The 13,981-nt window shown below is 42.1% G+C and overlaps 1 protein-coding gene across 7 annotated transcripts in view; it reads right to left on the bottom strand.

The window, feature by feature from the left end:
* Positions 1 to 732: 732 nt before the first annotated feature.
* OXNAD1 (oxidoreductase NAD binding domain containing 1) overlaps positions 733 to 13,981 on the bottom strand; it is a 37,025-nt gene continuing 23,776 nt past the window's right edge. For all 7 annotated transcript variants that reach the window (XM_024107165.3, XM_008170490.4, XM_024107158.3 and 4 more), the window contains exons 6-8: positions 12,180 to 12,422; positions 1,901 to 2,009; positions 733 to 1,144 (exon numbers count right to left, since the gene is read on the bottom strand). In XM_024107165.3, the coding sequence (XP_023962933.1) occupies positions 990 to 1,144; positions 1,901 to 2,009; positions 12,180 to 12,422 (507 nt within the window). In that variant the 3' untranslated portion in view covers positions 733 to 989. The remainder of the gene's footprint in view (positions 1,145 to 1,900; positions 2,010 to 12,179; positions 12,423 to 13,981) is intronic.

Here is a 13,981-nt window from a genome sequence, read left to right as displayed (position 1 = left end):
TTTTGTCTCTGCTGCTGCTTGATTCTTCTGGTTCCAAATGACTGGTCAGTTCAAACTCTGAAGTTCTACTGTATTATGCAATTTATTTAGCACTTTGTTAGCTTCAAATGTTTCACATAATTACAAACTATACTCATACCAGAGTATACCGCTCTTTTCACTTACCACCAACACAGTTGGCAGTGGCATACAGAAGTCCTTCTAAATGGCTTTCTCCCCTTGTACAACAAAGTGAATGGGTAAATTATCCAATTAAATAAAATTTAGGTAAGCAGAATGCAATTTAGAATTAGCCCAAAAGAAGCTGAGACTACTCTAGACTTTTGAAAATATAGGATCTTTAATACCCAGAAGTGGTCAAGAACTGTTTACTCTTCTTTGAACGAGATGTAAGTCTCAGGAAAACAGCACCCTTATCAAGCTGCAGCATCTAAATAGGACTCTGGGAATTGTGTCAATATTGGTATTGTGTCAATATCACTATCTGCAACAGCTGGGAGATGAGACCCTCACCAACTACTGACCCAGTCTGGCCTTGCTTCGCTTACAAAATTATGGTCTGAATTAATACATTACAGACTACATCTGGTCATTTTTACACATTTAGTTAATTGCAAGTTAAGTTATAGTCGTAATGAAAATAGTATTTGACTGTTTAAAAAGCTGCCTAATTAACAAAAAAGAGTATTACACAAATCAATCAATCAATAGCAAATAAATGAAATACAAAAATAAAATGGCTCATATCTTTAATACAAAATACACTGTTTTTTTTCCAAAAGCAATAAAACAATAATGACCCAAATCAGAGTGCATTATAGGATAATTTAGGAATTATTACTAAATACAAGAAGATGTCATGTGCGTATAGTGAAATCTTGCAGTCAGTGAGGTCACAGTAGAGTCCATCTTCTGTGCATTTCAGACACTTTATTTACCAAAATACATAGATTAGTTGTTTTCAGTTTTTATTTTCTAAGTAGCTGTTGCTACCACCACTTTTCAAAGTAAATGCAGTCTGTAGGAACACCAAAGTTTTCTAGTAGTTTGGATATAGATTCTATCATTGGAGGTGGACCACAGATGTACCATAAAGTATCCTTAGACACATGTTTTTCTAGTTCCTTTTCAGATATTCTTCCCTCTACCAAAGAGAACACACGTAGTTAAGAACAGAAATTCATATGAAGGCAGATATTTATGCAGTCAAAAGGCAGTGGCCTAAAGTTTCTAACATGGAGTAGTGATTCTGGTGTTTCGACACCGGCCCTTTGAAAATCAGGCCTGTTTAAGGTTGCTCAAGTTAGGAAAACACACACACACACACACACACACACACACAATCATCTGAAAGCTTAGATCAGTGTTTAAGAAAACACAGTGTCAATTTACAGGATATTAGTTCTTCAATTGCCATTAACAGTAACACAATACCATACAACTAAAATATCCCATAATTTCATTGCGAATAGATCACTCTCTATGCCAAAGACACCTTAAAGGCTGTGGGTTTATCCTGCTTTGTCATTGCAGTTTTAAGCAAAGTAAATACAAGTGTTGAGAGCGCAGAGAAGAGGACTGGGAATGAAGTGTAAATAAGAATTAACAGCAAGTAGAAACAATTCAGCCATAAGTGTAACAGAACTTGTGCAAGCATACTTGAGATGATTCAGAGGACCAAAAAGTACATACAATTAAATCATTCATGTTTCTCACGTACCAATTTTCCCACCTATCCACTGGGCTCCTATCCCATTTTGTATGATTTTTTTTTTTAGATATTATAAAACATTAGATTATGCACATCAAACATCTCAAAGTATAGGCTGAACAACACTATGATCATAACTCCCACTGAACCAATTACTTTAAAATCTCTAGGCATCACCACAGTACGTACCAGTGATATATGGCTGAAGTTCTTCACAGATTTGTGAACTCTGTTGGGTAACATGGAAACTGCATGTGATCTTTCCAGGAAATTCGTTCATCAAACCAAAGATATTATTCTGGAATGTTAAACATACTTGGTCATACCACAGAGTCTATTAAATCAAAGCAGATGTGTTCACAGAATCCCAGAACACGGCTGATTGTACTATCTACTAAGATTCTGCACATCAAATTCTCTCTATTTAAGAATTTGATGGTTTGAGTTTAACAAGCCAGAACTTTTTAAGGACTTTGGACTTCTTTATCTGGAATCTGAATATACTATCAATTATACTGCTGATGTTTTTCTCTGTTTCTGCAACTGTTTTTAATTAAACCACACTTGCATCTTATAACTATTTCCGCTCTTTTGTGGCTTCTCCTCTTGCAACTGTGAAGCTGTCAAAAAAGGCAAACTGGTCCCCATTTCCTCCCTCCACCTTCCAGAAACCTGATGTTTTTACTTTAAAATGAACAAGTTGTGCATTTCAGTTGTCCAGCCTTTAGGTCCAAGCCTGGAACCACCTCCCTTTGGTAATGTTACTAGCCTATTTTTAAAAAAATTAAAACTACCTACAGGATAAATTTTAATCCTATTAATATCCTGAGTAGAAACTCACTAATTCTCAATTCTGTAATCCACAAATGTGATCATTCTCTCCAAAACCCCAGTGGCCTCATGCCAATTCTCAGTGAAAATTTACTAGACCAGTGCTGTAATGAAGTCTCTCGACTACGACTTCGTTAGTTACTATCTAGATCAGGGGTTGGCAAACTTTTTCACCTGAGGGCCACATCTGGGAATAGAAATTGTTTGGCGGGCCATGAATGCTCACAAAATTGGGGTTGGGGTGCAGGAGGAGGTGAGGGCTCCAGGGTCGGGCCAGAAATGAGGAGCTCAGGGTGCGGGAGGGGGCTTCAGGGTGCGGGAGGGGGAGTAGGGTGCGGGGGGAGGGCTCCAGCTGGGGGGTGCGGACTCTGGGGTGGGGCTGGGGATTTTGGAGTGTAGGAGGCTGCTCTGGGCTGGGACTGAGGGGTTAGGAGGGTGGGAAGGGGATCAGGGCTGGGGCAGGGGTGCGGGAAAGGATGCAGGCTCCGGCTGGGGGTGCAGGCTCCGGGGATGCAGGAGGGTGCTCCGGGCTGGAATCGAGGGATTCGGTGGGCAGGAGAGGGGATCAGGGCTGGGGTTGGGGTGCGGGGAGAGGCTCAGGGGTGCAGGCTCTAGAAAGCGCTTACCACAAGCGGCTCCCGGAAGCAGCAGCCATGTCCCCATTCCGGCTCCTACGCTTCTGGAAGCAGAGTGGAGCGGCCCCCGAGCCTGCTCCCTGGCTGGAACGGCGGAGCGCGGCAAGCCCCAGACCCCGCTCCCCAGCGGGAATTCCAGGGCCAGCTTAAAACAGCTGGTGGTCTGGATCTGGTCCATAAGCTGTAGTTTGCCCACCCCTGATCTACATTCTAAGCTACTTGGGGCTTTCGTAACTGTAAAGGGCATTGGCAGTGCTCCACAAATTCATTTTAAAGAAAGTATATTGTAGGATATTTGCTAGATTATTATGAAGTAAAATTGAACTATATTCTGTGATATAGTATCCTGGATTATTTTATCATTTGTTTGTTTACCCATGAGTAATCTGTCATGGGTCTCCCAGTCAATGAGAACAAGCTTGACTCCAGTGTATATTCAGAGAGGTATATAGAGAAGTTCTTGAACTCACTTTGAAGACTTGTTTTTAATGTTGGGGTGAACTTTAGTGCTCATGAAAGTAAGAGGACTTCAAATAGGATAACGCATACAGACAGGTTTCAGAGTAGCAGCCGTGTTAGTCTGTATGCGCAAAAAGAAGAACAGGAGTACTTGTGGCACCTTAGAGACTAACAAATTTATTAGAGCATAAGCTTTCGTGGACTACAGCCCACTTCTTCGGATGCATATAGAATGGAACATATATTGAGGAGATATATATACACACATACAGAGAGCATAAACAGTTGGGAGTTGTCTTACCAACTCTGAGAGGCCAATTAATTAAGAGAAAAAAAACTTTTGAAGTGATAATCAAGCTAGCCCAGTACAGACAGTTTGATAAGAAGTGTGAGAATACTTACAAGGGGAGATAGATTCAATGTTTGTAATGGCTCAGCCATTCCCAGTCCTTATTCAAACCGGAGTTGATTGTGTCTAGTTTGCATATCAATTCTAGCTCAGCAGTCTCTCTTTGGAGTCTGTTTTTGAAGTTTTTCTGTTGTAATATAGCCACCCGCAGGTCTGTCACTGAATGACCAGACAGGTTAAAGTGTTCTCCCACTGGTTTTTGAGTATTTTGATTCCTGATGTCAGATTTGTGTCCATTAATTCTTTTGCGTAGAGACTGTCCGGTTTGGCCAATGTACATGGCAGAGGGGCATTGCTGGCACATGATGGCATATATCACATTGGTAGATGTGCAGGTGAACGAGCCCCTGATGGTATGGCTGATGTGATTAGATCCTATGATGATGTCACTTGAATAGATATGTGGACAGAGTTGGCATCGGGGTTTGTTACAAGGATAGGTTCCTGGGTTAGTGGTTTTGTTCAGTGATGTGTGGTTGCTGGTGAGTATTTGCTTTAGGTTGGGAGGTTGTCTGTAAGCGAGGACAGGTCTGTCTCCCAAGATCTGTGAGAGTAAAGGATCATCTTTCAGGATAGGGTGTAGATCTCTGATGATGCGCTGGAGAGGTTTTAGTTGGGGGCTGAAGGTGACAGCTAGTGGTGTTCTGTTATTTTCTTTGTTGGGCCTGTCTTGTAGGAGGTGACTTCTGGGTACTTGTCTGGCTCTGTCAATCTGTTTTTTCACTTCAGCAGGTGGGTATTGTAGTTTTAAGAATGCTTGATAGAGATCTTGTAGGTGCTTGTCTCTATCCGAGGGATTGGAGCAAATGCGGTTATATCTTAGAGCTTGGCTGTAGACAATGGATCGTGTGGTGTGTCCTGGATGGAAGCTGGAGGCATGTAGGTAAGTGTAGCGGTCAGTAGGTTTCCGGTATAGGGTGGTATTTATGTGACCATCGCTTATTAGCACAGTAGTGTCCAGGAAATGGACCGCTTGTGTGGATTGATCTAGGCTGAGGTTGATGGTGGGATGGAAATTATTGAAATCATGGTGAAATTCCTCAAGGGCTTCTTTTCCATGGGTCCAGATGATGAAGATGTCATCAATGTAGCGCAAGTAGAGTAGGGGCGTTAGGGGACGAGAGCTAAGGAAGCGTTGTTCTAAGTCAGCCATAAAAATGTTGGCATATTGTGGGGCCATGCGGGTACCCATAGCAGTGCCACTGACTTGAAGGTATATATTGTCCCCAAATGTGAAATAGTTGTGGGTGAGGACAAAATCACAAAGTTCAGCCACCAGGTTAGCTGTGACATTATCAGGGATACTGTTCCTGATAGCTTGTAGTCCATCTTTGTGTGGAATATTGGTGTAGAGGGCTTCTACGTCCATAGTGGCCAGGATGGTGTTTTCTGGAAGATCACCGATGGATTGTAGTTTCCTCAGGAAGTCAGTGGTGTCTCGAAGATAGCTGGGAGTGCTGGTAGCATAGGGTCTGAGGAGAGAGTCTACATAACTGGGAATGGCTGAGCCATTACAAACATTGAATCTATCTCCCCTTGTAAGTATTCTCACACTTCTTATCAAACTGTCTGTACTGGGCTAGCTTGATTATCACTTCAAAAGTTTTTTTTCTCTTAATTAATTGGCCTCTCAGAGTTGGTAAGACAACTCCCACCTGTTTATGCTCCCTGTATGTGTGTGTATATATATCTCCTCAATATATGTTCCATTCTATATGCATCCGAAGAAGTGGGCTGTAGTCCACGAAAGCTTATGCTCTAATAAATTTGTTAGTCTCTAAGGAGCCACAAGTACTCCTGTTCTTCTTTTTGCGCATACAGACAGACAATTCTGCAAACAGCTCTGCCAATACCACTCGTACTGACCCATTTTTACTTCCCTGATTATCTTCTGAACAGAAGTTGGGAATAATATGGAACTGTGCAGTGTTCTGGGGTACTTTTGAACCAAATCTTCTCCCAAAGATTGGAGACATCAGGACCTGGCTAAGCAGGTTCCCAAGCAGATTCACAGGCTTCCCTCTTACTTGTACATGTATTGCTTATATATTCACTCTCAAGGAGTGCAGGCCATGATTCTGCACACACCTCAATGCCAAAAATTGGTGCAGAGAAAGGCAGTGCTTCCCCAGCATCCGTGCGTCTGAGGTGTTTTTTTTAATTCTGTCTGAATCTGCCAGTTGACAACTAATGTACAAAATGAATATGGCAGCTGGATAATGAGACCCCCACTGGGGAAAAAAATCTCTCTTCTCATAGTGACTGGGAGATGGGAAGGGAAGAACAGTCACGTTCACATTAAAAGAAACGTGAGACAGCTATTTAAGCGGAGACTGGCAGTCACTACATTAATATGATATAATGTATAGAGTGGGTAATATACCATAGAGCTACATTTTCGAAGAGTTGGGCAACAGAAACTGCCTATGAAGTTGCTGAAGAGCATGCAAACGAATAAGTGTCAGAGCAATGATTTACTGTAACTTGACAAGGTGATAGAAAGGAAGGTCTACTTCGCAAGTAATTTTTTCTTGGGGGTTAAAGGGTCCTCTGTATCCTTGCTGAAGCACTAAAGGTTTCCTGGGGAGTTTAATATGGAGTTGTCTCATGATAACAAGGAGAACCAAGCAATGATCATGCGTGCCCCAGCCCGGTGTACAAATTTATCAAAGATTTTTCATACATATTCTGAAGGCTAAATTTCAAGAGATCATGAAGAAAGAACATGCATAATAAATCATTCAAATGTGGCAATGCAATCTCTAGTCACATCTCATTATCACACTCTGTTCTCTTGCAAAATGCTCAAATATAAAGGCTATGCTCTCACAAAATTGCAGAAGAAGATTTTTTATAAAGTATTGACAGCCCGCACCCATATTAATTGGTATATATTTATAAACCACACAGGAACATTAGTAATTACTCTACGGAATGAAGCTATTGGTGCAACTGTGTTATTCTGCCCCCAGCAGCAAAGAACATGAGATGCTTTAGTGGAAGCAAACACTTTCTCTGCCACACAGGATGCATTTGTCTTAATTATGCAATACTGCGTGGAGAAGGAAAATTCTTTACTGTGTCCTGCAGACAATCCACCTTTCAACTGGATGCCTAAGGTTTGATTAATTTTGACTTGCCTAGCACAACTGAGAAACAAGGATCATGTCCCCCCCCCCCCCCCGATTTATTGCTTATTGTTTGTATTACAATGAAGTCTATAGGCCCCAATGAGGGGCCCTGTAGTGTTAGACACTATACAGACCCATTGTGAGAGAGGGTCTGAATCCCAAAGAACTTGTAATCTAAATAGACATGACAAACAGAGGGCTTGCTGGCAAGCGTCATACCATTTCCAGATTTTTTTCTTACAGACACAGTAAGAAACATTACCTTTTATATCTAAATATCTTGCCTTTTAATTTCATTGTGTGTCATCTCATACTATGCAACAGGGTTTTAGTAACTAAGAAGAGTGACTCATCAGTTCTTTGCATAGTTTAATATATTAAGCCCCTAACTCCTGTCCCTGAGACACTAAACAACCCCACTATACAATCATTGGATAAAAGTAGCCCTGACATTCCTATAGCCATCTTCCTTAACTTTGTAACTATATCATTAAAGTGCTGTGATCAAACATGCAGACATTCCATTAGATGAGGGCAAATTATTGCCAAATGTCACAACAGTTTCTGCATTATTTTACTAATTTCATATGCAAGAAATTATTTTATTCTAATTTGGCTATGCAATGGGTAGATACCTTCAGTGACCTACACACATTGACTTTCTTTTTCTCATGCAGGAGAATAATAGAAGTCAGAGGCAACTGGCGGATGTGAGCACTTTAGACAATGTTATACTAACAGGCTTCACCTTACATTTTATCTTGGATAACCTGTACATCAGCCATCTTGCTGCTCAATCTCCTAATGTGTTTAAATACATCAGAGTTTCCTAAACTTCAGTCTTTGCAAACCAAAATATTGTTTCACCTGGAGTTTTCACCCATTCACTGTCTACTTCCTCCAAGTCATTAATGTACTAAACCAAACCCAGTAGTGACCTCAGCCATTCAACCCATTTACTTATCTACATTCAGAGGAGCAGAGCATACTGATCAGCCATTTTTTATATCCACCCAGATCTTTGCCCTTTTCCTAGTGTTTATTTTCTTCAATCCTTTATGACCAAAAGCCACTGATTTCTTCAAATAACCTAACTCATTAGAGAGAGACAATTTTCCCTTATGGAAGCTGTGCTGATTTGACACTAACAGTGTTATCAGTGACCCTACATCCAAGTGCTGTACTACTCAATCCTTAAACTGTCACATAAACATTGAGATGACGGCAAAGTATTATCACAAGGACTATAATATACTAAACAACCAACATAGTATTATGAGATGTAGCAGCAACATGATGGTTGATCAAAACTAGGGCTGGCAAAAACACAGAACTAACAGTTTTTTCCCCCATTTAATTTGTGTTTTCACATTTTTGAGTTAGGAAAACAGAAGCAATTTAAAAAAATGTTGTTTGAAGAAAATCTATATAGGTACTTACACACCTAGCATTAGCAAATTCTGAGCACCTCATAATTGCTAATGTTTTTTATCCTTAGCACCCCCTGTGATGTAAGGAAGCATTATTCCCAGCCCTATGCTACCATCTCTACTTCTTAACTTTGTCAAAACTCTTCAGTATAAATTTGACCAAACCCAGTTATTTGAAATTCACATATGCAAAATTTCATGCAAAAAAGGTGACTTTTTGTGTTTTCAAATTATGCAAGAAATTCTCAGTCTCTTGGCGTTTCAGGGTGTGAAATTTATGTAACCAAATAAAAAAAGTAACATTTTAAAAAAAGGTTATAAAATTCAGCTTATTTCATCCAGACATAATCAAAACATAGTAGAAATGCCAACTTTGCTCTGAGATTTTTAGGGATGTTTATGGAAAAAAAATTAGGGAAGTTGCTTGGATCTCTCTCTCCATCTCCCTTCCCTTCCCCTCCACCTAAACAAACCAGGACCTCCACCATCCCCTCCATGTTTATGATCAAAGGCAGGTGTAGGGAAGAGGAAAGCTGCCTGACTATGCCACTTAGGGCCTTCAATTATCTTGGTCAGTCCTCGCCCTGGACCTCCTTCCCAGGATGATCCTCTCCTCTGTCATGTTCCCTCTCTCCTTCTCTACTCTCATTGCCTCCTCCCACCCCTCTGGCTTCTCCTCCCCTGCAGACTCCCTGGTAAGGGTTTAATAGAAGACAAGCTGCAGTGATTATCTGTAGGGCCACAGCACAGGCTATGTGTTGTGCTCTCACTGCCGCATGCGGAACCCCCTGGCCCTGGCGTGCTCTAGGTACCTACAGCACATTAACATAGTCCAGCAGGGTATACACGGGGCAGCTAGAGCACGACACGCAGCCTGTGGTTTGGACAGTTAATTCAGCAGTGCCCCAACCCATTCTAAACCATCACGGCTTGCCTCCTATCAGATCCTCACAGTGGCCACAACATTATTTGCTATATTCGTAGGACCTGAGTGGTGGTGTGTATATATATATACACACATATACATACACATACACACACACACACACATGTGCGCACTTGCAAAAGTGATAGATTTAAACCTGGAATAGTAATTTCATAATTACATTTAAAAAAAATCAAGAGATTACTGAAAATAAGGGAGGGTTGGCATGTCTGACATAGCAGGTCAACAGTGGTACAGTTAAAAAAAATACAGGGTACATCAGTAAGGCAGAGCATAGAGATAAAAATACACTATACTTCTATGAAAAAGTTTCTTTCCACTGGTTGAAATAGTATTATTTTTAATGTATCAATAGCAATGAGCAGATTGTTAATGAGAACTTTTCACCATTAGGTCACTAAATCCAGCCCAGTTCTGTGATGAACAAGTCATGACTATATGACAGCTGTTTAGTGGCCTATGTATAATTTACTCCAGTTCCTAGTTCAGGAATGAGCAAACTACGGCCGCGTCCGGCCTTTTAATCTGTCCCTCAAGATCCTGCCGGGGAGCGGTGTCAGGGGCTTGCCCTGCTCCAGCACTCCAGCCAGGGAGCGGGGTCGGGGGCTTGCTACGCGGCTCCCAGAAGCAGTGACATGTCCCCTCTCCAGCTCCTACGTGTAGGGGCAGCCAGGGGGCTCTCCGCATGTTGCCCCTGCCCCAAACACCACCCCCTGCAGCTCCCATTGGCCGGGAACTGCGGCCAATGGGAGCTGCAGGGGCGGCGCCAGTGGACGGGACAGTGAGCAGAGCCACATGGCCAACGCTGCGCCTCCGTGTAGGAGCCGTAGGGGGGCATGCTGCTGCTTCTGGGAGCTGGGGGGGGGGGGTGGCGCCTGCGGACGGGGCAGCGCGCAGAGCCACCTGGTCGTGCCTCCGCGTAGGAGTTGGAAGGGGGACATGCTGCTGTTTCCGGGAGCTGCTTGAGGCAAGAGTTGCCCGGAGCCTGCCTGCACCCCTGAGGCCTCCCCCGTGGCCCCAACCCTCTGCCCCAGCCCTGATCCTCCTCCTGCCCTCCAAACCCCTCAGTCCCAGCCTAGAGCACCCTCCTGCACCCTCAACACCTCATCCCCAGCCCTACCCCAGAGCCTGCACCCCTTCTCATCCCAACCCCCTGCCCAAGCCCGTAGCCCCCTCCCACACCCTGAGCTCCTCATTTCTGGCCCCACCCCAGAGCCCACACCCCCAGCTGGAGCCCTCAGCCCCTCCTGCACTCCAACTCCCGATTTTGTGAGCATTCATGGCCCGCCATACAATTTTTACACCCAGATGTAGCCAAAGGAGACCAAATAAGCCTTTAATCTCTGGACCAGGATTCTGATACACATTAATGGGATACTGTTGGCAAACTTGCACTTCACACAGGACATCTGTACCTTTTCTGCATGCTGAAAAATAATGTTGCATAATACATGCTGCTGTTCTGTGGGAAAAGGATGTCAATCTGCAGGGCTATCAATCCAACAACAGTCATCAGCACTACATTCACCAAATCTTTTGAAACAATACCAATAAATATGTTCAGCCATTCGATGTGCACAGACACACACAACAGGGTGTAATACTTCAATATTCAGTTACAGTTTACATGGAGCAAAAATGTTTTGAAGCAACAATTTTGATCAGTTTGATAAATTCTTATTGTACAAGCCAAGAATGTGAATCACATAATCTGAAAAAAGATGAATCCTAGCTTCTCTGAAATTCCATCGCTGTAACTACACTTTGTTTTCAAGAGTGGTCACTAGTTTCATATACTCAGCTTTAAATACCAAAGGTCTGATTATCAGGGACGATGATCAGAACCCACACCTCCAACTAAAGTCAAGGAGTGCTCTTGAAAAGAAAGAAAAATCAGTATCTTAAGAAGAGTACTCAGAAATAGAGGCATCAAAAATAAGATGCAACTTTTGAAAAATTGGCTAATTGTCTTTGAGGAGGTAATTTGTCTAGATCTGTACAAGAATCGTAGCTTTTTGACTAGAAATTTGGAAGGCTTCTTTTGGAAATGTTTGTGCTTTAACTGCAACTGTGGTTAATGCCACAAGACTATATTTGTTTAGAAGTTCCCCCGCATGTACTGATGCTGCTTCCTGACTATGTAATCTTTGCAATTGTGGGCACCTTGAAGATGCATGAACGTGTATGCGCCTGTGCGTAATTTTAGCAAGAATTTTTCAGAAGACATTTTCCATTAGAACTGGTTTTATTAGTTTTCCATTAGAACGTTTTCCATTAGAACGACTTGACAACCTGTGACTAACTTTCAATTGTCTCTTTGGCAACCATTATACTGGATCATAAGGTCAGATGTTCCCAAACAGAAAGTAAATCAGAGGTATTTAAGTTCAATAAAACAGCAATAAGGGGGAAAGGCAGAAAATTTACACATACAGGGCCTGATTCTGCACCACGGAAGTCAATGGGGCAGGGACACGCTTTTTGTTCTGTGTTTGTAGAGCCGTTAGCACAAGAGGGACCTGGTCTATGAGAAGCACTTCTCCTCACTACATTGATACAAACCAACTGAACAAGAAGCCTTCTGAAAAGAACAAACAATTCAAGAAAACTACTTTCCTTTTACCTACCTTAAATAAGAGTTCATTTGTGTTTTTTGCACTATAGTACAGCTTCACTGTTCCCATTTTATACCCATTTTCTTCACTCTCTTGATTTCTATGAAAATCTGCTACGTGTAGCAGTATGGAAAACAATGGGTTGATTCCTACTCCCCCTGCTATCAGCACAAGGTTAACAGGGGAGTCAGCAGGTTGAGGATCAAAGAAGAAATTGCCTCCCACTCGCAGAGCCACTTCTGAGTCAAGAGAGCACTAGGGGCAGAAAAAAAAGATAATATTTTAACTTTAACTAAAAGCAAAGGACAAAATACAAGTCGTCATACATCGCTAAGTCATAAGACAAGCTGGGCTTCAGAATAAGATAATCATTGTTAGTTTTTACATATTTTACCCGTGAGGGAAAGCTCAAGTATTTTAAAAACACACACTCAAAATTAACCCAGTTATCTGAAGTTAGTTGGTTGAATGCCCTGAAGGGGCCTATTTTTTGCCCTCAGGCCAAGGCACGGCCCTAATAAAGGACTGATGACATTCCCCCATGAGGGCTGATGCAAGATATTTCACACTAAGGAGTGATTCATGTTAGGATTTTTACACAATGAAAATGTGTGTTGTTGTGAAGACCCAAGGTTAAAGTCTGAGATTCCCATTAAGTCCAGGGCCCTTATTCTCAGAAAGACTCTGCTAAGGGGAAAGGAGGCAGGCCACGGGAGGAAGTCATGCTGCAGTTGTGTGGACCTAAAAAGGGCTCTCTTCCCCACTGCCACTCCAAAAAAGGAGAGAACCCCCTAAAAGAAACTTCTCTTACAGTGATATTTCTATCTGCTTTATTAAACAACTACAAAAACCACAGGGTAAAAATGTTACCCTTTCCCCCTCAAAATCAAAATTCCAGTCGTATACAAACAGAGGTAGTAGCTGAGAGCAACTCTGCAAAAGAAGTTTAATACATGGAAAAGTGAAACTGCCCTGAGTATATCACACTGGGGTAATGTCCTCTTGGAACATGAGAAAGCTTTTTCAATTCCAGACTGACACCCTTGCATGAAGGGGGAAATTGAGATAGAAAAATTAAGCAAGGTCACAAGTTAGTAGCAGAACCAGGAATAGAAGACAGAACTCCTGATCAGAATCTTATGTTCTCACTCTAGACCACACAGATGAGGAAGAACAAACAGGAAAGAGGGACAAACAGAAAAAGGAGGAGAGGTAAAAATTCAAGAAAAGGGGGGGCGGGGAAATCCACCAGGAACAGCAATTCATCAGTCAGAGACAAAAAGCGCTGCCTCCAGAAAGTCTCTTCTATTATCAGGAAATAGCAATTGAAACAGACGAGGCCAAATCACTTCATGTTAAGATGAGAAAAAAACAAAAAAGGAAATGTTGAGGCAGGAGGCTAGAAGACTGACCCTTATTTGTCATTTTGGTGGGATGCTACTACTACAAAACCATTTATGAAGTGAACCTGAAGATTAAGCTAGACACTTGTCAGGCTCCAGCAGACCGAGAAATTACTGTCTTGAGTGCTTTACAAAACAATAAGTAAAGCAAAATCAAAAAGGCGAATCTTGGGTTGAGTTAAGTGACATTGTCTCAACCAGGTCTACCATGAAGAGTAGATTCCATCAGTGACAGGCATATATTTAGTAAAGGTCCAAGCCCCAAAAGACTACCTGTACCAAGATGAGGAAAGAAGATCCTTTGAAGCAGAGTGTTACACACAACTGGGATTGTAAGGAAGCAGGAGGCCCATAAAGTAATTACCATCATCACCCTAAAACCCAAAATGTTTCTTTCCTTGCTAATTGTAT

Source organism: Chrysemys picta, chromosome 2 (assembly GCF_011386835.1).
Source record: "Chrysemys picta bellii isolate R12L10 chromosome 2, ASM1138683v2, whole genome shotgun sequence".
NCBI classification, from domain to species: domain Eukaryota; kingdom Metazoa; phylum Chordata; order Testudines; family Emydidae; genus Chrysemys; species Chrysemys picta.
This window is presented reverse-complemented; position numbering and strand designations above follow the sequence as displayed.